We start from the raw sequence: 27,267 nt of genomic DNA, 5'->3' as shown, positions 1-27,267 counted from the left end.
TCTGGAAGAAATGTGTAGTAAACAAGATGTTGAACTCTCTCTGAGAAAGGGGCTTCGCACAGCTCACAAAGGCAGTGACCTCTTCCCAAGGTGGGGTCTGTGGGGCCGTCAGGTCAAGTGGGACTACCAGGTGTGCTGTATCTTCAGGACGGTAAGACAGGGACCCGGAGTTGGCAAGGGGCTCCCGCAAAGTCACCCAGCCGGTTGCATCGTGCTGGCATCGAGAGCCAGCTGTCTTGCCTCTCAGTAGTTTTGGGGTCATGCTCTGTCAAGCTGGGCATGACCTCCGGGGGTCAAATCATGTTTTATCCAACTGTTTCCAAGACTTAGCAGAAAAATGGAGGAACGTTCTCACAGTTGGCTGGAAGAGAAGCAGAGAAGGAGGGAGCATGAGCCGCTGCCGGGGCAGAACATGAGGTCACAGTCCACGTCGTCCTTCCTTGTCACCCCCCACATACACCAGTAAGATTCCAGTTTCCCTAACACTGAATTCTTAACTGACTTTCAGTCTCTCTGGCTATCCTCCTGTTTAGTTACTAACACACCCCTCCCCATCACTCCCATTTTATAGATAAGGAAACTGGGACGTGGAGAGCTGAAGTCATCCGCCTAAGGTCACATACGGTGGGTCAAGAATTTAAGCCCAGTTTGGGCCGGCCGGCGGCTCCCAGACACCACCGCCAGCTGCCTCTCATGGCCCGCTCTCGCCCGCCGGCCCCCAGTGCTTCCCCGTGGAAGCTTGCTGTCCTCGGCGGGTCAGACCCACTCCAAGGACCGGTCCTGTCATCAGCAAGTAATAGACACACTGGCACCTATCCCCAAGGACTCAAGACTTTCCCAGAGGGACTTGCACCAGAATATTCTGGAATCTGAAACCCGATGTTTGCCTTTCAAGGACAGGGAAATCAGCTGCTTTCAAGGGCCTTTGTTTGCCCTGGGCAGACATTTGACTTTCACAGGGGTGGGCGGGCCATTCAGGTTTTACTGGCACGCATGTGGCCCCGGAGAGCATCTGAAAGCAGGGCCCGTGCCTTCCCCGGGACCCCCCTCTGGTGCCAGCCTCACCACCATCATTCTGTTCCTACCCCAGCGGCCTCCCTGTGGCTCCTCGAAGCCAAGATCTCTCCGGCCCAGGGGCTTTTGCTCTTCCAGCTCCTTCTGCACGGGCACCTGCTCCCCGGGTCTTCCCAAGGCAGCTGCTTCTCCTTGCAGATCTTGGCTCAGATGTGACCTCCGCACGGCCCCTCCCCAACCTGGCTACTCTTCCTCACACCCCTGTCCGGTTCCTTGACAACACTTACTGCAGGCTGATTTCCTTGTTGACTTACTTAGCCTCCCGGAAGGAGGTAAGCCCCTAGGAGCACGAGTTGGCACTTGAGAGGATCGTGTGACAGAGGGAGAGACAGAGGGGTGGACTTCAGGGCACAACGGAGGACTCGTCTGCTCTTCACCGAGGCATCAAGACAAGGAATGGAAAGGAAAGTTGCAACCCAGTCTAGTGTTTGGATTTAGGTCCACATGGTATAGAAACTTCCACTTCTGGCTACACACCAAGTTCTCATATTACTTACTTTGATATTGTTAAGAGAATTTTAAAATTCTACCCCCAGGTAAAGCCCCAGTCGCCCCTCCCACTGTCAAGTTGGTGATTAAAGCTCCCAGGACACCTGGCTGTGCAAACCCTCCCCCTGCCATTGGCCACCACTCCACCCACTTACCGGCCCCGCAGACTTATTGAAAGTGCCTCTGGGGCCCTTTCCCAGGCTCCGCCACATTCTTGGAGTCACCCTCTGCAAAAAGACCAGGGCTGTGTGAGGGCAGGCATGTCTTCTGCTGCTCAACTGCCCCTGGCTCACCAGCCACTGCCAAACGACGTCCAAATACCAGGTGCCCCGGCCCTGTCCCCTCTTCTGCCCCAAAGGAGGTCACCCAATCCCAACCTGCAGCCTCTCCTCTCTCCTCACCACGGCCACACCTGCTCTCCTGTGCGGTGTGGTCCTGCTGGCGTTTCTGGCCCAATCTACTGCCATCCCCACCTTGCTCACTACACACCAGCAGCAGTGATGGCCAAGCTGCTTCCAGCCTCAGGATTTTCACGGTGGCTATTCCTCTGCCAACTATTTCTTGTTCTCTAGGCTGAGCTTAAATGTCCCTCCTTAGGAAGCCTTCCTTGACATCGAAGTCTAAGGTGTCCTTTCCATAGGGTCCTGTATGTGACCTCAATCACCCTAATCCCTATTACTACTAAATAGCTACTTGGAGGCTATTCATGTCCATATTTCCTGCTTGGTATTAGCTGTAGGAGGGCAGGGATTGGGTCTGCCATGATCACAAGTGTAGCCTCAACTTCTAGCACAAAATAAAGAGTAATGCTTGATAAATATGTGCTGTAAATTCTTAATAAAGATATGATGGATGGAAGGATGGATGGATGGAGGGATGGATGGACGGATGGAAAGATGGAAGGAAGAATGGACTGTTGGATGGATGGATGGATGACTGAAGGATGGATGGGAGAATGGAAGACTGGATTGATGGATGGGTGGAAAGATGGATGGATGGATGGATGGAGGGATAGATGGATGGATGGATGGATGGATGGATGGATGGATGGTTAGAAGAATAGATGGATAGATGGAAGGATGGAAAGATGGATGGAAGAATGGAATATTGGATGAATGGATGGATGGAAGGATGAATAGATGGAAGATTAGAAGACTGGCTGGATGGATCAATGAATGACTGGATAGAAGAATAGTGTCAGCCATATTTTCAATCCCCTGAATGAAAGTAGGAAGGACTTAAGCATATCCAGGCCCAAATTCTAAGATTTAACACAAAGCCATTTTTCTTCCCTGAGCCCCTCTTTGGCTCCCACCCCCTCTGCTCACCATCAGGCCACAGGGCTTCTACTCTACTTTCCAATCCTAGGTCTCATTTTATCCCCCGTGAGACATCCCTAAGCTGCTGCCTCAGTCCCAGGCTGCAGCCTAGAATGGCACCTGCGCATGTCAGATGCCACCTAGAGGGCTGCTCAGGACGGAGGAGAGGTTTTCACACCAGAAGCATCTTGGCATGCCACCACCTCACCCCCAAAGGGCCGTCTGGTGGCATAAAGGTAACCAGGAAGCGTATGGACATTTCCCTTCACAGCAGCTTCAGACTGGAGCTCTCAAAACAGTCATCAACAGGAATCAACAGATTCAAACAGAATCAACGGGATTCTATTTTTCTTTTTCACCCAAGAAATCCTTACTGTTCCTTTTAGCACCTTCTGCAGAGGAAGAGTGGTTTCTTCTCTTACCTGGGTATTCTTTGTAAAATTTGTGTTGGAGGAACCGCCCATCTGGAAAACACATGAGGGGATTAAACTCCTTCAGTGAGTTCATACAGCCCAAACCACTTCATAATAACACCAAGGGATTATTTATGTTTTCACTCTCATTCCCTCCCAAGCGCGCATGGAGTTCTCAGAGGCTGTGTGACGTGTGATGTCACGGCTGATGGGATGCAGAAGCAGGCGTGAGAATCGAACTCTCTTCTCTTCATGTGCATATTAGAACTGTGAAAATGTAAACCCGTGCCAGTCCTCCATTTTTGTGTGTGTTGGAAAGTATAGTGACTTGTAAAAGGAACGTTCTTTCTGTTTAGTGCATAATGAGTTTATCATCGTCATTCTTAAATGAATTAACACATAAATATTTTTAATGCCTTGGCTTTAGTTTCTAATATGGTCATTACCCAGAGCCACACAGAGGAGAGCTCTCTGGGGTCCTCAATGTTTTTGGAGTGTAAGGGGGTCCTGAGGCCAAAAAGTTTAGGAACCACCATCTTAACAGATGAACCAGAAGCAGAATTTGAACGTATTATTCAGCGAGTGTGATTTCAAGCTATGTAATTCACATGGGGAACACATGGTACTTTTCTGAGTCTGCTCATAGGAGTCTTGAATGTCCTTACTGCGTGTGACCAAGTAATCAGTAACTGTCTCCTTGTGCTGCTTCACTAATCCTCTCTGGGCCTCAGTTTGCCCACCTGGAAATGGGCATAAAATTAGCACCTCGTGGGGTGCCTGGGTGGTTCAGCTGGCTAAGCGCCTGACTCTTGGTTTTGGCTCAGGTCATGATCTCAGGGTCCTGGGATCGAGCCCCACCTTCCCCACCTTGTTGTCGGCTCCGTGCTCAGCAGGGAGTCTGCTTGAGATTCTCTCTCTCTCCCTCTCCCTCTGCCCCTCCCCCTGCTCGTGCTCTCTCTCAAATAAATCTTTAAAAAATTAGCACCTCATAAAGTTATTGTGAGGACGAAAATAAATAATTTCATTTAAACCATAGATATGCAAATAATAGGAGGAACCACACGAAACTGCCATTTTTGTTTTTTTAAGATTTTATTTATTTGAGAGAGAGAGAGAGAGAGAGAATGAGAGATAGAGAGCACGAGAGGGAAGAGGGTCAGAGGGAGAAGCAGACTCCCCGCTGAGCAGGGAGCCCGATGCGGGACTCGATCCCGGGACTCCAGGATCATGACCTGAGCCGAAGGCAGTCGCTTAACCAACTGAGACACCCAGGCGCCTGAAACTGCCATTTTTGTACGTGAAAAGTGGTCGACTCTTGGGACCTTGGAACCTCTGGAACTACTAAGGATTCCCACTGTTGGTTGTCATCGACCCCGCGCCACCCCCCTCCCCCCAGCCCCCAGCCTATCATGGCGGCGAACCATTTGTGCCTGAGAAGTCCGGCCAGGTCATGCAGAAGTTTCTCTGAGCAACACTGCCAGGGGTGAGCTCACTCCTTCAACCACAGCACGTCAGCTTTGTCAGCAAAGCACACTTATGCACCGGAAACTCATAGAAGGTTATAGATCAGTTATGTCTCAATTGTAAAGATCACATTTGTGCAATGGCTAGACATTTTGTTTCCTTTTGTGTTGTGGTCATCCTAAAAAGCATCAGGGTGTTTGGGGCCAGCACTGACATTTATAGTACGGGGTGACAGAACCCAGCGGAGCCGATTCACACCCTCAGGTTGATAACTTATCAGCAACTTGGGCCACAACTGTTTTCTCAAGCAAATGGCTGGGTTTTTTCCAGGCTGGCGATGATGAAGCATTCCTGTGCCTTCCTTCTCCTCGGGGACCAACGCTGGCGCCACAGGAAGGAGCCAGAGGTCTTGGTGGAGCTGGTCACCCCCCTCATGCCTCCACGTTTACCAAACACGATCACAGGTCATTTTAACAAAATAGATTTCCCTGCTCGAGGCTGCACGATCGTCTGTCCTTCGCGTGCAGCATCAGCCATGGCACTCTGTCAGAGGCAAGCCTGGGGGACACAGACGCTCCGCCTCTGAGTGACTTCAAACCCACTCAGAGAAATGCACTGACTCCCCGCACCCTGCTCTCCAAAGAGGCAGATTTACTGCCTGTGTCAACGTTCATTTTCCTCTCGGGAAAGACATGAACCCCGCAAATGCTGGGTTCCAAGCTGATGGACTGTAAAACCCGAACAATCACTGGCACCCTCCAAACACCGGCTCTGGGAGGAGACTCGCGTCCTAAGGGGTGGGCATGAGATCTGCAGCTTATTCTCGAATAAGTCCCCAAAATAAATATGCAGATTTATACGGAGAGACAGTGGGGACGAGGGAGAGGAAGAGAGAGAATGGTAAAGCGAATGTGACCATATTTTAATAACTGCTGGGTCATCGGGGTGGAGGGTTCAAGGTCCTAATCTTTCCTCTTTTCTGAAGTCTGAAATTATTGGTTTTTAAAATTTTTTTAAAGATTTTATTTATTTATTTGAGAGAGAGAGAGAGCGCGCGCACAAGCAGGGGGAGGGGCAGAGGCAGAGGGAGAAGCAGGCTCCCTGCGGAACAGGGAGCCTGACGCAGGACTCGATCCCAGGACCCTGGGATCATGACCTGAGCCGAAGGCAGACGCTTAACCGACTGAGCCACCCAGGCGCCCCTGAAGTCTGAAATTATTTCAAAATGGAGTTTAAAAAGATAAAACGTAAATAAGAGGCTTCTTTGTGCTTAACCTGGGACGAGTGCCCCTGTTCCTCCCCGAGGCTACTGTTCCAAGGGAAGTTGTTGGAGATCAAGACACATCCAAACTCCCATATAATTACCAACAATTGTTGCTCCCTGACAGCCCCTGGGAGCAAGGCTAGGAGGAATTTCGCTTACATTTCCATCTGGAAGGCTCTGATCATTCCTGGGGGAGGGGAGAACACACCCCCCGACACGCACCCACAGGCTCTGCAGCCCATGGACAGGCTCAGAACTCCCCGCTGCTCCTTGTTAGCTGTGCACCCTCTAGGCAAGTTCCTCTTCCCTAGGACAGATGACAGCATGAAGTAGCCTAACTATTATAAGCCCATTTCACAGGTAAGGAAAATGAAACCCAAAAAGGTTAGGCTATTTGCCATATGCAGCAGTGAGGGGCCAAGGGGCCACCAGGGCCCAGGCTGCCTGGCTGGAGAACAGGCTCTTAACCCCAAACAGCAGGTGGACTGTAAGAGAAACTACCGAGATGCCTACTATGGGCAATTTTTTTTTTGAGAGAGAGAGAAACAGAGAGAGCTTGAGTGGCAGGAGAGAGGCAGACGGAAAGGAAGAATGTTAAGCAGGCTTCATGCCCAGCACAGAGCCTGATGCGGGGCTCGATCTCACCACCCTGAGCCTAAATCAAGGGTAGGACGCTTAACCGACTGAGCCACCCAGGCGCCCCCTTTTATGGGCAATTTTTTCAAAGCTCAGCATTCCAGGAACCAGGCTTCTTGAGATAGTAGTAATGTCTCATATCGTGTTATTTGCAGTGACGACGATGCTATAACTGCATGGCACTAAGTGTGTTCTTCCTGAAACACTTCCGGGAAATACATTCTCCATTCAGGAAAAGAAATGCTCTGGCGGATCACGTGCCCTGTTGTGTTCTTTGGGCCTCGGTGTTGACCGAAGGTGCCAGCCCCCACTCTCAGGGCTGAGAGATGCAGAAGGGGGGACTGGGCCCCGAGTCTGGGCTCTCAGAGTCCCATGAGCTCAGCTGTGACAAGGCCAACTCACATCTCCCTGAAATTCCAGATTCTTCGCTTGCCATGCATTTCTTCCAAGTCCTGTGGACCTTATGCCTTGCCTGAGGCTCGGGGGGCTTTGGTTAGGTATCACCAGCAGTCCGTGCTCTGTGGCCCTGGCTCTCCTTGGGAAAAATCACGCAAACTAAAGCAATTCCATCCACGCCCTTCCCTGATCGATTTGCTGTATACTATTCACCTCCAGGGACAAACATGAATTAAGTCGCACTAAATGCTCCTGGCAGAGACCCTGGGAAGTCAAGAGTCCTCAGACAATTTAAAAAATAGATATATAGATGAATATAATATATCTGATGTTTACCGAGCACCTATTATTGCTTGGCTCTGCTCTGAGGGCTTTAGTATATGTGCTGTCAAAGTGAGCGCTGCTCTGAGGGCTTTACACATATGATTTAAATGAATTCCCATAACAGCACACAGGGGCCCCATTTCACAGATGAGAATACTGAGGCTCAGAGATTTGAAGCAACTGATCCCAGCTAGGAGGTGGCAGGGCTCGAAGACCTGTGTCTCATGCAGGCGACGAGGGGAAGGATGGAAGACTCAAAGGGAGAAGCACGGAAATAGGAGGACAGGGGGAGCTCTTGGCCAGGTTTGGGGGTGCTGGTGGTTGTCTCTGGGACAGGCGTCCCAAGTGGGGTGTTCTAGGGAGAGGGGGGCAGGGGCCAGGAGCATGGCCACTCACCTGCTTGCCGGCGCTGCTTGACACACTGCCCGCGGTTTGGGATGCCCTCGGCTACATCCCCAGGGCTCAGGATGTGACACTCGTAGCCCGAGGGGCAGAGGAGGGGTTCCGCCCCATCCTCTGTGGTGCTGCAGGCCTCAGCTGTGGGACAGACACGTGAACCAGAGGGTCTGCCTCCCATCTGCAACCCACCTTCCAGGCTGTGCCTCGGGTCTCACTCACAGCGGCGTGTTCATGCACACGCACACATGCACACACACACACGCCAACACACAGGGCAGTCCAAAGTCAAACAATCCCAAACACCCTCGTGTGCAGTGACCTACCTACACGTTCACCTACACACATGCTCACACTTACGGTCATGTGTGTGCACGCACACACTCAGATACGCACTTGCGCACACACCCCAATCCTGTGCCCGTACACATGAATCCTGACACACATATATGCACTCACATCTATAGCCACAGGTGTACACACGCTCATGCACAAATCCTGACACACACATTTTCACCACCATGGCTCTTAACACACACACACACACACTCACACCTACAATCACACACGTTTGCACGCACGCAGATGCACAAATATTTACCCAGCACAAGAACAGCCCCACAGGTGCACGCACAGCCGCACACCCTCCCAGAGGTGGTCGTGCCCACGGATGTGTGCAGAGTCACGGGGAGAGCCACACATACACAAGTGCACACACTCGTACCCTCCAGTTCTCTAAACCCCAGCGCTGCCTGCCTGCTCTCCACCCACCCACAGACGACCTCATCCTCAGGGAGCAGTGAACCCCTTATTATGATTTTAGGGATTTGAAAACCAACCCCAATCCCCTCCCTCTCAAGTCTCCACCCCGGCGTGGTGGGGGGAGGGGGAGGCCCCATTTGCAGGGAACGTCAAGCCCTATACTGTTCTGGGGATTGTGAGAGCTGGGCCAAGCCCCAGCCTCCACCCTTCTACATATTGAGGTATTTCAGAGCAGACAGCCTGCTGGAGCAGAGGCAGCCTGAGAAGGAGGGACCCTGGCTCAGACGTCAGGTTGGGCTTCACCCTGTAGGTACCTTGCAACACCTCCTCAGGGCCATCCAGAAGCCAGCCATTGCCACCAAGCCATCGAGGTTTCGGCTGCACTAGCCAATCTAAAACTAACAAAATAATACATGGTTAACTTGAGCCCTCCCCTCGACCCGGTCAAGCAGCCGAGAAATGCCCCAGCCTCTGGGAGTGGGGGAGCCTACACTTCATGAAGAACACAGAGGCTGCCTGCCATATATTCGCCCTGCCTTTCAGTAACAGAACTTTGAGTTTCCTCTAGGCACTGGGTGGCCAAGCTGGAGACTACATTTCCCAGCTTTCCTTGCAGCTAGGTACGGCCACATGACTGAATTCTAGCCAATGGGATGTGAGCCAAGGTGATGACACAACTTCCTGTCTTGCCCGTGCATGGATGCCTGTTTGCTCTCCGCCCTCTGGCTTTCCCTCTTCCTGCAGCTGGGGAGCCACTTTGATCATGCAGAGCAACCAGATGGAAGGAACCTGGGTACCTGGATGACTGGAGTGGAGCCACATACCTGCCGTGAACCACCCGTCTACGCTGGCCTATTAACCAAGAGAGGAGTAAATGCCTGATAGGTTGGACTCCTGGCTTCGTGGGTCTTTGTGTCATAGCAGCATAGCCTGCTCTGTGGCCAATATATTTTTAACAAGAAGAGCAACCCACATGGTAGACTGTAAGGCGTTCAAAATGCCACAGCAGGGGTGGGGAGCCCAAATGTTTCCAGGGAGCAGGTAGGTAACATACATAAGAAAAGCAGGTCCCGTAGGACCATGGCAAACTGGAGACAGTCCCTGCCTCAGTGGGTCAGCTGCTGGTCAGCTCTGGCCAGCCAGTCCCCATGTTCCTAGAGCTTGTATTTTTTTTTTTAGACTTTGTAGATATTTTTTAAAATACAAACTCCTGGTTTTTAAGTGTTGGCAATTTTTAAAAATTTTATGCGCTACAGGGGCGCCTGGGTGGCTCAGTCAGTTAAGTGTCCGACTCTTGATTTTGGCTCAGGTCATGATCTCAGGGTGGTGGTATCGAGCCCCACGTCAGGCTCCATGCTGAGTATGGAACTTGCTTGGGATTCTTTCTTTCCCTCTCCCTCTGCCCCGGCCCCCCCTCTTAAAAATTGTTTTATGCATTATGTAGATCAAATAAAACTGGTCTGGGATCACATTTATTTATGATCTCTGCTTTTGTTGGACTCCAAAATATGACAAAAATAAAGAGGTTGGGGTGCTGTCTAGTGCTTTTGAAGGTACATAGGTGGATTTTGGTAAAAATGCTGGTTAGCCTTTTCTTTAAAAGAGTGCAACATGGGGCACCTGGCTGGCTCAGTCGTTAAGCGTCTGCCTTTGGCTCAGGTCATGATCCCAGGGTCCTGGGATCGAGCCCCGCATCGGGCTCCCTGCTCCGCGGGAAGCCTGCTTCTCCCTCTCTCACTCCCCCTGCTTGTGTTCCCTCTCTTGCTGTGTCTCTCTCTGTCAAATAAATAAAACCTTAAAAAAAAAATAAAAGAGCGCAAGATGATCGTAAGACAGTTGCTCACAGCGTGCAAACTGGAACAGAGGAGCATATGAGCAGTTTGCAACTTCCAACCGGAGGGATGACGTGAGGAGTTTCTGCAGGCTGATTTCCAGTCTTCTGCTTCTTCCCTCCTCCTTCCTACCACCTCGGACCCCGTGATAGAAAATGCTTTCAATGTGAATTTTTACCAAATAGGAAACTATTTTTTTTTAAGATTTTTATTTATTTATTGAGAGAGAGAGAGAGAGAATGGTAGAGAGAGAGAGCATGAGAGAGGGAAGAAGGTCAGAGGGAGAAGCAGACTCCCTGCGGAGCAGGGAGCCCGATGCGGGACTCGATCCCGGGACTCCAGGATCATGACCTGAGCTGAAGGCAGTCGCTTAACCACCTGAGCCACCCAGGCGCCCAAATAGGAAACTATTACTATTTCCTGTTGGTACTCTTTGCCTTGGTCAAAGGCTCCTGGGTAACGGGAGATGTACATACACAGTTTACTGCAGTTTTAGAAAGTGAAACTTGGTCAAGGTCTCTCCTTAACTTGCAGATGCCTAAAGGCCTGGAGGCTCAGGGTCTCCCCTCTCCGTGCCTCAGTAGAACTTCCTGGGATCACCTGTTAAATGAACTCCCTGCACCCAAGTCCTTATCTCAAAGTCTGCTTTGGAGGGAACCTACCTGAAAATTGCAATGAAGTGTGTAAGCTGCTTACAGCAGGGCCTGGTGCATTTCAGGTCATCTGCTCACATTAGATCAGTGGTTCTCGGTTTGGGGTGATTTTGTCCTCACGGAACATACAGCAAAGTCTAGAGATACTTTTGGTTGTGACAGTGTGGGGTCGGGGGAATACTGGCATCTCATGGGGAGAGGTCCAGGGATGCTACTCCACACCCCCACAGTGCCCGGGTCAGCCTCCATCCCACCCCAAACAAGAATTATCCAACCCCAAATGTCCAGGGTGCCAAGGTTGAGAAACCCTGTGTTAGATGTTATTATTATAATTGTTACTATGACTAACGAAGAGCTGGACTGCTCTGCCTGGTCAGCAAGAGCTAGGCGTTCACTGATTCATTGATTCATTCAATATTCATTGAGTACTTTTCAGGTGCCCAGAGACTAGTTCAGACGGTGGGCATCCAGCAGTGAATGAAACGGACCAAACTCTGCCTTATGGGGGCTGACCTGCAAGTGGGGAGAACAGTCAATGAACAAATAAAACACAATGTTCTAGCTTGTACTATAAAGAGAAATTAAGCAGGGAAAGGAGGGTAAGGAACAACTACAGGAGAGTTTGCCATTTAGAGAGGGAAATCTTCCCTGAAAAAGTGACCACCTCTGGGCAAAGATCTGAAGCCGGTGAGGAAGTGAGCTGTGTGGGTGTCTGGGGGAAGGATGTTCCAGGCAGTGAGGGATGCCCATTTATGGGCCCAGATGCAAGAGTAGAACCCCACGTCCCTGCAGTCAGGGCCTAAAGCACTGGACACTTCTCCACAGTCAGAAGATGGGATTGAAATACCAGCTTTGCCTATTGTGTGATCTTGGTCAAGCAGCTCTGCTTCTCTGAGCTTCTGTGTATTTAGCTGTAAAATAGGGCTGGTAACAGTCTCCACACCATGGGGCTGCGTGAGCATTAAATGAGATGAGGTAGGGAAAGGCTATTGGGAATGTCATGAACAGCTGTATAGTTTGTGCACTGCTCAAAATCTGCTGGCATAGGTGGCAAGTGAGGCTAGAATCCTTGCTCACTGTCACAGTCCAAAGGAAGGGGCACCTTTTTTTACTTATCCACCCAGAGGGAAGTACCTTTATGTGCTCCACCAGGAGGGGGTGCCATGTTGTCATTTTTTATAAAGGGCCCTATAGAAGCCTTCCTGGCCCTGCCTAGTCCCTGGCCAAGAGACAGTGCTCAAACGTAGGTAGACTGTAATTACGAGCATTATTGAGGGTGTTGACTACCTTGTCACCACTGTGACCTTACCCCGAAGAAAACAAAGTGCGGTCATTCTTGCTTGGGTCTTGGGAGGGGGCTTGGGCCTGCCTTCTCAAGCGGCCTCTAGCAATTTAGCCCAGGGCCCCCAGAGGCCTCCCGCTGAGAGGTGCGGTCCAAGCAGGCTGTTGTCACCTAAAGGCTCAGCCCCAAGCAGAACCGAGAGGGGAGGAGACTTTACTGCCCCCATCCTACCGACTTAGGGGCACCTTTTCTCCACCCTGGGGGACACATTGCCCACCCTCTTCTCAGTATCCCCACAGGCTCCCTCCCCCCCCGCCCCCCACAGCCTCTCCAGAAGGGATCTAAAACTCTTTCCCTTCAAAGAGAGTCCCTGGGGGCTGTTTCTCCCAAAGAAATCGCCATTAAGATTCAACAGACATCTTATTGATTATCTGCTCCCTGCCAACACAGCGAATGTTCAGAGCCCTCCAGGAGCTGCATGGTCTCATTTCAGTCCTGTTTTACAGCTGGGGGGATTTCACGGGGGGGGGGGGGGGGAACTGGGGGGACACCAGCTGGGCAGTGGACTTGAACCCAGGAGCCTGCACCCCCGCTGCCTCTCCGGGGCACACCGCATCCCGACTGCTGAGGTCCCAGGTCTCCACCCCAAATACTCCCGGGGCCAGGATCGCGAGGGAAGTGGGCCTGGTGGGGTCCGGGGGAAGCTGGAGGACCCACTGCCATCTAGGGGCACCTGGGGTCCCAGCAGATGGTGGCCCAGGGAATGCGGTCCAGGATTTCTAAGAAAAGCTGGAGACCTGGATTTTTTTTTTTTTTTTTTTAAATGATAAATCGTCCGCCTCTTCTCAGGAGGGGGCATCTTCCCCGGAAGGGGCCCCTCCCGGGCTGTGCGCGCTCAGCGCAGTGGCTGCTCCGCGGGCCCCTCTGGCACGCAGCGGCGCCCCCCCTCGTTCTCCGGAAGCCCCCACCACCCCAGCCCCCTCTCGCCCCCCCGGGGCCCGGGCGCCTACCTGGCGGGGGCGGCACGGCCTCCAGGCAGGCGTAGGCACAGCCGTTGTAGCAGCAGCGCCGGTGCCGCGGGCACTCGGAGTCGGCCTGGCAGCGCGCCGCCTGGCAGGCGCCGGGGGGCAGCGAGCGCGGCGGCGGCGGGCAGCGGTCGGCGCGGGGCTGCCGGGGGCCCGCCGCCTCCTCGGCCTGCGGGGAGAGCGCGCGTCAGCGGCGGGGACCGGGGCCACCAGGGCCGCGCGGGGGCCGCTCGCCCCTGTCGCCCCCCGCCGGCGGGGAGCGCGCGCCCGCCTGCCCCGCGCCCCTGCCGGTACAGCCGTGCACGCTCGGGGATGCGTGTGCACGGGTCTGTGCGCTCACACACACCTAGACACATACGCACGCAGGTTTCTCCGTGTATCTCTTACAATCCCTGTGTTTGCGCGGAGCTTGGGCATTTCCAGATCACAGAGACAATGGATAAAACCACACCACTTGGATAAAAATCACACACAGGATACTGAGCGGAAGAAAAAAAAGGCCAGCTCAAAAGAGAACACACAGCGTGATTCCATTTACACTTTAAGTTCGAACACAGGCAAAGGTGATGTCTGGTGTGAGAAGTCAGCAGAGTGGTCACCTAGTGGGTGGGGACCAGGAGGGGCACCTCGGGTCTCTGGGGGCCGGCTGGGTTCTGCTTCCTGATCTGGGTGCTGGCTACATACACGTGTGTTCACTTTGTGGGAAGCTGGACACGAGCTTTTCCCACTTTTTGATATTTTTTTCAATGAAAAGTTAAAAATCAGATACAGTACTTAACAAGTAGGAAATATGGGCACATGACCAATAAAATAAGCATTTTAGAGGTGAGGTCGGGGACCTCTGTCACACCAGGCAACTCACACTGGGTCCCTCTGACACCAGACCCTGTCCATGCTGGGGACATCGTTCTGCTTCTGGATTTGAAAGTGGGCTGTGTGGAGGGCAGGTCTTACACATCCCTACACACACACACACACACACACACACACACACACACACACACACACACACAAGAGGTTCATTGGGAGAAAAACACCCTGGCTTGCCCCGCCTCCTGGCCTGTGCCTAAAGTGCTCCTGTCATCTAAATCCCTACCTACCCTCTACCCCGCTCCCCTGCAAATTCCGTATTTCAAATTCCTGCCCTCCTGTACAAGTAAGTGATGCTCATCTACAAGACTGGGATCCTGTGCCCTTAGCCCGCTTCTGAAAAATTACCAAGATACAGTGGTGGGTGAGGAATATTAAGGTGCAGAACAGTTTGTACGCTACACACTTAACAATGTTTTAAAGTAAGCACATGCACACTCATGTAAGACGTATAGGGTTCGCCTAGAACATTTTCAGAAGGATATCACAAGAATACACAAGACACCGTTTTCACAGATTGCCTTAAGGGAGGAGCATTCAGTTCTGAAGCCAAGGAGGATTTCTCTTCATTGCCTGCTCGTTTGCCCTGCTTCAGTATGATTTTTGCCACGCACACACTCTTTTTTCAATTTAAAGAAGGCAATCAAAAATTTTAAAAACAAGAGAAGTACTTCTGAAGAATTTTTGATGACAGGAAAAACACTTGCGTTAGTTAAAACAAAAAAAAAAAAGAGCAAGGAACAAAATGGCATATGCCCTCTGACCTCAAGGGAGTAAAGAGAGGGAAGGCCAAAGATGTGTCCACGTCCTCCCCGAGCCCCGGTACCCTACCGCTGTTCCCATGGCGGCCAAGTCCATGCGCTGCTCCCAGTGCCCTGTAGGGGGCGTCGGGTCGCCGAGGACAAGTACCAGACCAAGGCGCGTCTTGGAATTTGGGCAAGCACAAGGACCTGCGGGTTTTCAAACCACCTCCCAGGGAGCCCAGTGGGCTTAGAGGCAGGGAAGAGGGGGAAGAAAGCAGTGACCCAGTGGGGCAGGGGCAGCCAGGGGCAGCTTCTCCCAGAGAATTCATCTTTTCTCCCATAGATATGTCGGTCATTTAATTCGTGAAGTGTAAAAACGAACACAAAGCCAAGAATTGGTTTCTAAGGAAACGAAGGCTTCAGGAGATTGGTGGTTCTCCCCCAAAACAAAGGGGAGACCAGAGCCTGGATTTTCAAACTGGTTCAGCCTTTTCACCACCCCCTGCTCAGACCAGTCCTTGTAATTCCTGTATCATCATGAATAATTTTCAAGCTGCAAGCAGGGGACATAATCCCACACCATTAGCTCTTAGTTCATTTTCTTCAGAATTAACAAAATTGGACTCATGTCGGGGCCCGAGCATTTTCATCCTGATAGAATGCGACAGCTATCCTGGCCTCCTCGGGACGGGGATGAGGCCGGTGAGCACGTGGTCGGGAGGCCCGGCGGGACTTTCCGGCTGGCCTGTTTGTACACGAGGCCTCATTTACAGACCCCGCTGGAGCCTGCAGATCAGAAGTGAAACACTGTTCCCCACCCCAGCCCCCCTCCCCGCACCTCGCAGTCTGGCTTCCCGGTCCAGGGACGGTAGGAGGCCCATGGGGTGGGGGGGGCGGTGCAGAGAGATTAATTTTAGATGTGCCCCTGCTCTCCTCTCCCAGGAAAATTCAAACGTTCGTCTCCCAGAATTTGGAGGGAACGAAAAAGATAAGCGCCTTAGAAGTCAAATCTCCCGAGTTATTTACGGTGAAGCCCAAACAACAGATGGTCGTGGGTGATAAAGAACGGATTTCACCGAGGGGCCCAGATTAAAGGATTCAATGTTTGGGAAAATATTTCATGTCATGCCAGGTGATGCCCAAAGAGGGTCCTGACAAAAGATGTTTCCCGGAGTTCTGAGGAAGATCTAACTTTTATCAGAGAGATAAACAGATCGCCCTCCCACCCCCAACCCGTGGTGTCCCAGCCCAGGGAGGACAAAGGGTTAAAGGTCAGATGGAGCTGGCCGGCCCACCCTACCCCCAGCCCCCCCACTTCCTAGACTCACCCCTTCCCTTGCTCATTCCCGGTTCAGCCGTCTTGGCCTCTCTGAGGTCCCTGGAACAGTTCCACTCCCGGGCCTTTGCGCCGGCTGTGTCTCCTGCCAGAGACGCCAGCCCGGCTCTGCCCTCACTTCGCCCAGGTCTCCACTAACACGTGCCCTCCCCCTGCGCGGCCCGTTCCCCTCCACCTGGGTTTTGTTCCCACCTGTGACCCTGGGGATGACGTTGTTGAAGATGAGGCCGCCGCTTGCTGGTCGTTCCCCAGGCCTCCCTCTAAGGGCATCTGCGTCCGGACTGACCAATCCGTATGCACAGTGGCCCTGTGTGGTGGGCGCTCCTGTCCGGGGGGGCCTTCACTCACCGGGAGCCGTCCCTTTGTATCGGATCCATGTGGCACCTCTTACCCAGCATCGGCACCCTCCTCTGGTCACGTGAGGCCAGTGGGGGAGGTCCTATTTACTATGCACACTGAGGGTGAGGCCCCTGAGGCCCGGAGAATGAAAGGTCTGCTCAAGGCCGCAGGCTGAGAAGGGTCCTGAGCCTAAGGATTCCACTCCTCTGTCCCGAAGCCCAAGTAATGGATCCCAAGCATAAATCTAGAATCAGTGGCCTTGATTCCTGAAGTCTGCTCAGACCCCTTACTCCTCCTGGCCCTTCCACACACTGTTCCCTCCCCTCGCAACTTTCCCCAGCTGAAGCCTCCTCCTCCTTTGGAGCAAGAACTTAGGAGCTGCATCTGACGTTCGAAGTGTACCCAGATGGATGGAGCTAAGCCCGTGGCTCATAAACAGTACAGGCTGAGTTCCGCAGGGATCTAACTCAGGCTTAGGAACTAGACAAGTCTGTGCTTGTTTGGAGTTTTTTTGTTTTTGGTTTTTGTTTTTGTTTTTAATTTATTTAAATTCAATTTAGTTAACATATACTGTATTGTTAGTTTCAGAGGTAGAGTGCAGTGATTCATCAGTTGCATACAACCCCAGAGCTCATTCCATCACGTGCCCTCCTTACTGCCCATCACCCAGTTACCCCATCCCCCCAGCCACTTCCTCTCCAGCAAATCTCTTTCCTAGAGTTAAGAGTCTCACGGTTTGCCTCCCTCTCTGTTTTTGTCTTATTTTATTTTTCCTTCCCTTCCCCTATGTTCATCTGTTTTGTTTCTGAAATTCCACATATGAGTGAAATCATACGGTATTTGTCTTTCTCTGACTTATTTCACTTAGCATAATACCCTCTAGTTCCAACCACGTCATTGCAAATGGCAAGATTTCATTTTTTGATGGCTGAGTAGTATTCCATTGTATACATATACCACATCTTCTTTATCCATTCATCTGTCGATGGACATCTGGGCTCTTTCCATAGTTTGACTATTGTGGACATTGCTGCTACAAACATTGGGGTGCAGGTGCCCCTTCGAATCATTATGTTTGTATCTTTGGATAAATACCCAGTAGTGCAATTGCTGGATCGTATGGCAGCTTTATTTTTAACTTTTTGAGGAACCTCCATACTGTCTTCCAGAGTGGTTGCACCAGTGTGCATTCCCCCCAACAGTGTGGGCTCCCCTCCCTCCGCATCCTCGCCAACACCTGTCGTTTCCTGACTTGTTATTTTGAGCCATTCTGACTGGTGTGAGGTGGCCTCTCATACAGGTCTGGGTTTGAACCCTGTAGCTCTGTGATCATCAGGAAAACCGCTGATGTACCGGAGCTTCGGTTTCCCTCGTCTGCAAAATGGGCAGGAAAATCACACCTGCTGCATGCGTTTGTGGTGGGAGCCCACGCGCTCGCACCTGTGCCACCAGCAACACCAACCTGTTGGAATTAGGCTTACTTTTCTTATTGTCGACTTGGCAGCCTTGGAAGCCTCCTGCCCCACAGCCAGGGGTCTGTCAGCTCAGGGTAGCTTTGGTCTTTCACCTCCCCAGGTCTTCCTTTCTTCCTGCCTCCTTCCTGCCCTCTATCACTCACAGGATGGTTTAGGTCTGAGGCTGAGGCAGATGCTAAAGAAAGCTGAGAGCTTGTCCCTGCCCCCTAAGGAGTCTGGACCTAGCTGCAAACTGAAGACACACCTCCAGGAGATGCTCAAGCAACAACACCATGTGGCACTTGACAGCCTTATCGTGTCTTTGTCAGATGAGGGCAAACAACCGGCAGAATTCCTAAAAGGAAGGGAGCATGTGGGAACAGCCTCGCCCAGCGCTGGGGATGCCCTGAAGTAGCGTCCACCCCCACTCTGTAGCTGCGATCACTGTCCTCATTGTACAGGTGGGGGAACTGAGGCACACAGTCACCACCCCGGGAGGTGTGGCCAGGCCCGGAACCTGGGCATCCGATCCATAATAACAGCAGGGTAGGCAGCATTTACGAAGCTCCTACTGTGCGCCAACGCTGAGCTGAGCTAGGTGCTCACATACTAAATCTCACTGAATCCTCACATAAGCCTCCAAGGCTGCTTCTGTTATTAACGCACTTGACAGATGAGGAAACGGAGGCACAGAAACGTGACGGTCACATGCCCAAGGCCGCCCGGCTGGTGAGCAGCAGAGACGGGAGTCACACCTGCGTCTGTCCTGCGCCAGGAGTCTGGATCCGAGGAGCAGCTTCCCACCCTTGCCTGTGAGTCTCCTCCTGCTTGGTCAGCTCGGGGGACTGACCTCAGACGCCCCCACCACCTGCCCGCCCGTGGGTCAGCCCCAGCTCAGGACGCATAGAACCGCCTCCCCCAGGTACACATTCCAGAAAGAACTCATCCTAGCCCTCATCCTCTGCAACCCCGTCAGCCCTACCCTCCTGGCCACTCAGCAGAAAATAAAATAATGGCACGTCAAGTCCCCCGGACAAATGAGGGGGCTCAGCCCAGACTGACAACATCCTTCATGAAAATCCCAGGGCAACCTGTGATTTCCATCTCTTATTTTCATTCCTGCTAAGGGAGGGTATCATAAGTCCATGTCCAGACAGCTGCTGGACACACATTTACGGTACAGTGTAGACAAGAACTTTCCAGTTCTGTATGCCTTACCTGGATAAAAATGACTCCCTTAAGGTTTCCCACTGGGTGGCTATGTTTTTTTCACTCCTCAGGGAGATCGTTCTGGAGGCCTCTGTGGGTCTGCATTGCCATTCTGCTGCTGATACCCTCAGGAAGCACATTAAGGAGACACCAGGTGTGGATTCTTTCAGTGGAAAGCCCAATTCTCCAAGTTCAAGTCTGGCTTCTACTGAGGCAAACAGCCTGGTGTCCAACCAAAGGAGGCTGGATAAAGAAATAATTGCCCACCTGTACCGTGGAACACCACAGAAGCCTTTGAAAAGAAGACACAGAGCTACCGGATCAACATAAGGAACAATATATCAACATACACTGTTCAGTGAAAAACACAAGGAAGAAAATAGTACCAATAAGCCAGACACAAATTCCAGAGAGCGGAGGATTGCGTTTACACGAAGTGTCCAGAACAGACAAATTCGTAGAGACCGAGAACAGATTTGCAGCTGCCAGAGGCTGGGGGAGAGGGGAGGGGGAGCCCCTGTTAGTGGAGACCGGGCTTCCTTTCGGGGTGATGGAAATGCTTTGGCACTAGATAGAGGTGGTGGTCGCACAACATCGTGAATGTGCTCCATGTCACAGAATTGTACACTTTAAAATGGTTAACTTTACACTGTGTGAATTTCATCCCAATAAAAATTTTTTTCAACAGTAGGAATAAATACCATTAAGGAAAAAAATGTGTGAGTCTGTTTCGTGGAAAAGTCTAGGCGCACACACGCCAAAATGTCAACAGAGCTTATGTCTTGGAGGAAGAATTTAGATCTTTCTTACATGGTTGTAACTTTCTGTATTGTCTGACTTTCTTTTACAGTAAACATTATTTTTATAACAAGGAAATAATTTTGCACCGCTTCCATTTAAGGAGAAAGAATCCAATCTCCAAAGCTGCCCCAATTTACCCATATCCCTCCCTCTGCGCTCTCCACCCCCTTCATTCCGCATGCAAGAGCTTTACCCTTCTTTGGAATGTTCCAGTGACTTAGCAGCCAGACCAATAAAAGTGCACCCCAGGACTGATGTGCCTGGTGCCGGAAGAAAGCCAATTTTCCTCTAAGCATTACTTGCTCTTCCTCTGGAATTTGGATGTCAAAGTTCTAAAAATATGTCTCTCCTTGGAACAGAGGCTTCGAGTTCAGTGTGCCTTGATGAATGCCATTTCCTGACGCCCTGGGACCTCAGCGCTGGGCTCGGGGAGCGGAACTGAGTGCACCGCTAAGGGGACTTCCTCAGGGAGGTACTCAAAAACCCCGATCTCACGCCAGGGAGGACCCCATCGCGGTGCCTGACCAGAGGAAACCAGCGTCCATGCGCCCTGCTGTGCACAGGAAGTCTTCTGGAACTTTCCAACCCCTCCTATCCTGTTCTGGAAGGTTTTAGCATAATTTATTCCTTCACTTCATGGTACATTCAAAGTTCCCAGGCCGAGGCACTGGGAATGCCAGGCACCGGGCTAGCTCCGAGGGCAGCTGAGCTGGACCTGAAGATGTCCCTACCCTCACATGGCTCAGTTCTGGGACAAGTGACCGACCCCAAACCAGACCTCACACAGTTAAAGCAAATGAATTGCTTTTTTTTTTTTTTTTGGTTTGTTTGTTTGTTTTGGTCATCTGCAAAAGTAGTTAATGAAAAACTAAAGCCACAGTAAAAAAAAAAAAAAATCATGTAGATAAAATAATGGAGCTAAATGCTATGAAGAGGTCGGGACGATATGCAAACGTGTAAGGGAACGGCCTTCTGAGGAGAAGAGCGTGAAGCTAAGACCAGTTATGACCAAGGTGGGTGCCTGGAGCAAGCACTGGGAACACATGCCTGGCATGCTGGGGACAGTGGGAACCAGGGTCCAGGGGCCCGGCCGCATGGATCCCGTGGACCTTCAGAATCCCTAAGATGTTGTACCTTGGGTTTCCAATGTGCCCTTTCTTTAAAATGAATGTGGTAAAATATATATAAAATTTGGCATTTTAACCATTTCTAAGTGTACAATTCAGTGGTATTCCCAATACTGGGCAACTTTCACAATATTGTAAGATGTTGATGCTTACATCACCCGAACAGAAATTCTGTTCTCATCAAGCAGTTCCTCCTCATTCCCTGCCCCCGGCCCCTAGCACCTCTAGTCCACCGTCTCTATGGATTTTCCTCTTCTGGACGTTTCGTACAGATGGGTCATACGGCATGTGGTCTTCTGTGACTGGCTTCTTTCACTCAGCATGTTTTCAGGGCTCATCCATCCTGTCGCAGGTGTTAATACTTCATTTCCATTTTCATGGCTGGATAATATTCCACTGCGTGGAGAGGTCATATCTCGTTTCCTCATTCGGAGCTTCTGGACCTTCGGGCTGTTTCCAGCTTTGGCTGTCTTGACTAGTGCTGCTCGAACAGTCACGCACTTTCCCTCTGCTCGCCTGCCTGACTCCCTCCCGCATGCACACTCCCAGATTATAACCACACACGGCCTGGATGCTTCTTCCCTTGCTCATTTCCACCTGGGATTTATTTCAGGACTGGAACCTCAGATGTGGGAGTCGGGTCCAGAGAGGAGAAAGTGATTTGCCCAAGGTCACCCCCAAAATCACACTATCCAGTTACTCTTTCTTCTTTCCTTCCATCTACCCACTCACCCAGCCCACCAGCTCACCACCCCCCCATTCTTAAAATGTTTCTGCATGCCTATGATGTGCCAGGCTCTGTGCTAGACGCTAGGCCATGGCCAAGCCTACGGTGGGGTTGTCTCCCCTCCGCAGGCCTCGGCCCCTCCCCCACCCCGGCTAGGAGCCACGGGGCCTCGGCCAGGAACACCCCAGGGCCCAGGTGCAGCCCCTGCTCCTCTAGGTGGAGGCATCCTAGAGGTCCTGTTGATGGGGTCCCGCAGGGGTGTGATCTCACATCTTTCAAGGAGCAAGGGAGGTCCCCAGCCAGAACACTCCTCCCCAGGGCCTCGATTTCCTCATCCGGAAATGTCTATCATTGGGCGTGCTAGTTGTAAGCCCCAGCAGCCGACTATGTTGGTGCCCAGAAGCAGACTGTAGGAGTATCCCAGGGCTGCTCTAACAAAGTACCACAAGCCAGGGGCTGAAAACAACAGAAACGTACACTCTTGCAGCTCTGGAGGCCAGAAGTCTGAAATCAAGGGGTTGGCAGGGTTGGTTTCTTCTGGAAGCTCCGTGGGAGAATCTGTGTCACACCTGTCTGCTGGCTTTTGGTGGCTCCTGGAGACCTGACACGCCTTGGCCTAAGAACACACCCCTCCGATCTCTGCCCCTGTCTTCACCTGGCCTTCCCCCTGTGTGTCTGCTTCTGTGTCTCTTCTCCTCTCTTCTCACCAGCCACGCTGCATTAAGGGAGGGATCCCTTACTCCCATAGGCCCTCATCCTTTATAACAACCTGTTTCCAGATAAGGTCCCGTTTACAGGTACCAGGGGTTAGGATTTGAACATGTCATTTTTGAGGGACACAAACCCACAACACAGACCTGAGACTAGGACTCTAGTGCAGGCATGCACTTGGGAGGGGTCCCGGGAAGCTCCAGCAGGCGGGCAAGTGAGGCAGCGAAGGGGCAGGGCCCACCCAGGGAGGGTTAGTATACAGGAGACTGGAGGGGGCGCCTGGAGCTCAGACCCAAGGGGAAATGCTGAGAAAGTGGACAGACTGCTCCTCAGAGGTGTCTCACCCAAGGATAAGGCGCTGGGGCCTGTGCTTCAGTTCCATTTGCTCCCACGGTGTGAACCCCCCAGCGTCTTGGCCTGTGCTGGCTGCAAGCTGGGCGAGCCCCCCTCCCCCCACCCACCAGAGAGATTGTCTTCCGTCGACTCTTGCTACCTGAGCAAAAAATAAGAGATGCGATAGAAGGTTCTGGAGCTCCCAGAAGTAACAAGGGGAAGGAGAACCAGCCGGAGGAGACTGAGGAAGCCGGGTCGCAGGGCAGGGGTTGGTGGCCGGCTCCCACAGGGCCCAGAGCTGCCCGCACGCGCGAAGGGGTCCTGGTGGGGCAGCACGCCTCACAAAGCATCCTGCTGCTGCAGGCCCTCAAGGCCCCCTCTGCTGGGCAGGCCCTCTGGGGCAGGGTGCAAACTGCCCCACCGTTTCTAGCTGAGCGGATAAAGCCGACTCAGCCACAGTGACACGCTGCTGTGTCTCGAAGTCCTCGGGCAGTCAGACGGACGCAGTGTTCAGGAAGAGCCCGGGGCTGGACGACCAGCCTCGCTGTCGCCCTGTGCTGAGACGGCCCCCCGTGAGTGCGGGTGGGGGGCCAGGAGTGGGGCGGGGCCGCACAGCAGCCCCTCCGTGCACGGTGCTTCAGCACACAGACAGACAGACACTAATAACCACGAGAGCAGACAGAGTGGTAAGAAGTAGCACAACCACAGGCAGGTGATACAGTTCTAACAAGGAGCACCTACTTCCTTTTTAATATAAATTATATAATGATAAGCTTACAGGATTTAATTTTAATAAGAGCACTGTTGAACTCTCCAGAGTAGGTACGAGCTGGCTTCAGCACACGGCCAGACATCTGCCCCACAGCCCTCCAGGGGCCACAGCCAAGGCTCTGCAGACCTGCCTCAGTCTGGGATGGGGGTGGTGGGTGCTGCATGCGAAAGTCATGCTTCTGAGTGTAGGGGAGCTGTTTCCTATATTCCTAATTTCCCTGTTGGACATTTGCAAGGGCCCTGGAGGTCATCTGGTCCTCTGCCTTCATTTCCCAGGTAATGACCAGAGAGGGGCAGTGAGTGGCCCAAGGCTGCACAGCTCATTAGAGATGTCACAGAGATGAATCCCTGGGCCTGGTGCCCACAGGTCAACAGCCTGTATCCTTCCCCAGGTGCTTTTTCTGAGGCCGGCTTTTGGCACAAACCTCTCCTGTGTCCAAGCACTGGGGAGGGACGCTGGTGTCTGCTGATAACCGGGGAGAGCTCCAATCCATGGAGGGGCAAACACGAAGCACTTGTGTTCTGGCAAATGGTGGCTAGAAGCAGTGTGGTTTCTGAAGCCCACCTCCCCGGCCCCCATGCACATTGCCCCCAACCACCCCACCTCCCCATTCCTCCTAGACAGATACCACAGCATCGGCTTCTATGACATGCTGGGACAAAGCAGGGATCAGACCAGATGATGTATTGAAAATCCCTTTGTGGTCCTAGAACCAAAGTGCTAACTACCCTGGAGGACTAAATCGTCCTGTCGGGCCAGCAAAGAGCATGGGGGTGTCAAACCCGAGAAGGGTCTCTCTCCCTCCTTGCACAAACAAACCCTCTCCTGTAGTGAGGACTGCCCTCTCAGGGGCTCCCAGATGCACTGTTTTTGCCTCAGTACCTCTGCCTACATTGAATCTTCTTCCAGGAATGTCCTTCCTCCTCCTAATTCTTAAAAGTTCTTCAACATCTGGCCAGGGTCTCACCTCCTCCAGGAAGCCTTCTGTGATCACACTGCCCCATATAAGCTCTCCCTTCTCCAAACAACTACCATCATTTCACTTGCTACCACTCCCAGCGGCTGCCTGCCTGACCTGCAGAATGTGAGCCCAGGGGGCTAAGATCAGTCTCAATACATTTCCTGCATCTCACCATGGCAGCAGTCATTAAACATTCCCCTTTCCCACTTATCTGGCAAACTCCTATTCATCCCGCAAAGCCCAATGTTGAATGCCCCCCAACCCCGGAAAACCCTCCCCGACTGTTGCATAAATGCCTGGAGTTCACTTACTGGCTCCAAAATCCTGAAAGCCCAGGGGGAGAAGGCCAATGGGGCCGCTGGTATTTTTGAGGGGTTTTTGGTCTCCTGACACTTGCAATGCCTCCAGAGGCAAGCAGAGCAATCCCCGAATGCAGCTCAAAGTTGGCTCAGGTCAGTCCCCATTCCCCGGCACCAAATTCTGGGCCAGGAATCTATTGCTGTTAAACAAACCGTCCCGAGCTGAACCCATTCTTCTGTGCTTCCAATGCATTTGCCCATAATTTACTCACATGAATGTATTGAGCACCAAGTTAAAGGCAGGCACCTGGCACGGCATCAGGAACACTGCACTGAATGAGACAAAATCAGGCCTCACCCTGAGGAGCCTACATTCCACCTGGGGAGGCAAGCACCAGCCAATTTCGTGATGATTAAATGAAGTCACCAAGATGCTCTGAGCACTTGCTAGGTGTTAAGTGCTTCATGCATCGTGAGGCATTTCACCCTGAGAGCACCAGAGTCCATTCCTTGAACCCTCCATGCCCCCACGCTCCCTGTGCGGGAGGGGGAGGACGCTAAATTTACGCCCTCCCTCCCCCACTCTCTCTCCTAGTCCCCTCCCTGCTTTACTTCTCTCCTTGGCACTTGTCACCAAACACACTATGTTTTCCTTATTCCTCACTCACTCTCTGCCTCTCTCACTAAATCACGAATTCCCTGCAGCAGGAGGGATCTGCGCTCTGTGTGCCCACAGCCTAGGACGGTGCCTGGTCAACAGCGGTGATCAAACACATTTGTCAAAGGGAATGCCTCGCTCTTTCTTTTTCAGATGAGATCACTGGTGCTCAGAGATGTCAAGCAACTCACCCAAAGTCACACAGCTGGTGAGCAGCAGAGGCTGGGTGCAAACCCAGACACCTGCCTCTAAGGTGCATGTTTCTTGCCACTTGCTACATTGTGCCGTCCCTTCCTACGTCCCTTCGTACCGGTACCACGTGTTACCTGACTGCCTTCCCCACTCGACTATGTCACCCCTGAGGGTGGGAGCTGGTATCTCCATCTCGTCCCCACAGGACCGCACACAGTGCCTGGCCTGGAGCAGTTTCCACTGTTTACTGAATGAGTAAATAACCTCATGAATGTCTAATTATATTTCATAAACATTTGGTTATTGATTGTTGAGACAAAACACTCAGTTTCAAGTCCCTGGAGTCTTAACCAGGTGCTGTCAGGAGAAAGTCTATTTGGTAGGCGAAAGCATGTCCCAATCCCCCTGCACAATTTTGGTGCACCCTTTGCTTGTCTACTTACAGCCAAGGAGCCTTCTGAGGGCGGTGAGTTCATCTGCCAAGCCCCCCCCACCCCGGCACAGTCCCGTAAAGACGCTGCCCTGCCTGAGTTTGGGGGGAGCATCTGCAGATCATACAGCATCTGGGGGTCGCCTAGCCAGCCCCTCCCCGCCTCTCCCTCCCAGGCACTTACGCGGGACTTCTCGGCCAGCCTAGTGTGCAATGCCCGTTTCCAGAGATTCTTGGCAGAGCCAGCTTCAAGGAGAAGCAGCAGGAAGCACAGAGCCCAGATGACCTTCCTTCTGCCGCTGCCCATCCTGTGGCTGGAAAAAGGCATTTCCTCCCACATGTTCGGAGAAAAGGGGCCCTCTGGCTGGCTGGGTCCTCTAAGAGGGGAGCCGAAGTGTGCACGGTCCGCCGGACTCTTAACTCCACTCAGCAGGGTCGCTGGGATCATGTGTCAGCGCCCAGCACGTGCCCCCACCCTTACCCCACCCCCGATGGTGGCCGGCCCGCCCGGTTATTTTTAGCTGGCCCCTATAACATCTGGCCCCAGAGGCTCCACCGTAGATGTCTGCAGCCCAGGCAGTTCAGATGGTGGAGGCAGGAGGAGGGGGCACCGGGCTGGCTTGGAGACGTGGCCGGGAGTGGCCCTGTCCCACTGGGATAATGAGCACTTCCTGGCAGACTGGGGCGGTCTCTCCTCCCCCCCCCCGCCCCCCCCCCCGCCCAGGAGGTGTGCTGGCTGCGGGGCTTGGCGGGGGGGCCGGGGCCAGGTGGGGGCAGGCACACGGGGAACCAGCCCAGCAGGGTGGGTGGGGGCTCGCAGCTTCTACCTCATCCAAGTTTTGAGCTGAGCTGACAAACTGTCTGCCCGTAGAAGCTTCTTTGGGAGACTGGTGCTGGATGGGGACTGGCTGAGCACGTGACCGTGGGAAGAAGACACCCCCTTGAACCCTGCGGTCCTCCTCCCTCGTGTGTGCGT

General features: G+C 52.6%; 1 protein-coding gene across 1 annotated transcript; it reads right to left on the bottom strand.

Annotated features, from left to right (window-relative positions):
• Nucleotides 1-344: 344 nt before the first annotated feature.
• Nucleotides 345-26,619, bottom strand: WFDC1 (WAP four-disulfide core domain 1). Its single transcript, XM_028097370.2, has 7 exons — nt 26,476-26,619; nt 13,315-13,498; nt 8,852-8,935; nt 7,776-7,916; nt 3,305-3,346; nt 1,719-1,790; nt 345-361 (listed from the first exon to the last, which is right to left on the bottom strand). Exons 1-6 carry the CDS (start codon nt 26,617-26,619, stop codon nt 1,732-1,734), a joined length of 654 nt encoding a protein of 217 aa, XP_027953171.2. The 3' UTR covers nt 345-361; nt 1,719-1,731.
• Between the last annotated feature and the right edge of the window lie 648 nt (nt 26,620-27,267).

The sequence above is a fragment of the Eumetopias jubatus genome, unplaced genomic scaffold (genome assembly GCF_037043125.1).
Source record: "Eumetopias jubatus isolate StellerSeaLion01/CBP00866 unplaced genomic scaffold, mEumJub1_p1.0 scaffold_10, whole genome shotgun sequence".
Classification (NCBI taxonomy): Eukaryota; Metazoa; Chordata; class Mammalia; order Carnivora; family Otariidae; genus Eumetopias; species Eumetopias jubatus.
Note: the sequence above shows the minus strand (reverse complement) of the source record. Positions and strands in the feature narration are given on the sequence as shown.

Coding starts and splice junctions, on each gene's coding strand:
- WFDC1 (XM_028097370.2), bottom strand. CDS start 26,619: ATGCCTTTTTCCAGCCACAGGATGGGCAGCGGCAGAAGGAAGGTCATC. Junction 8,936..13,314: donor GGCCGTGCCGCCCCCGCCAG/GTAGGCGCCCGG, acceptor TTATTTTGTTAG/TTTTAGATTGGCTAGTGCAG. Junction 3,347..7,775: donor CAAGCAGCGCCGGCAAGCAG/GTGAGTGGCCAT, acceptor TGTGTTTTCCAG/ATGGGCGGTTCCTCCAACAC.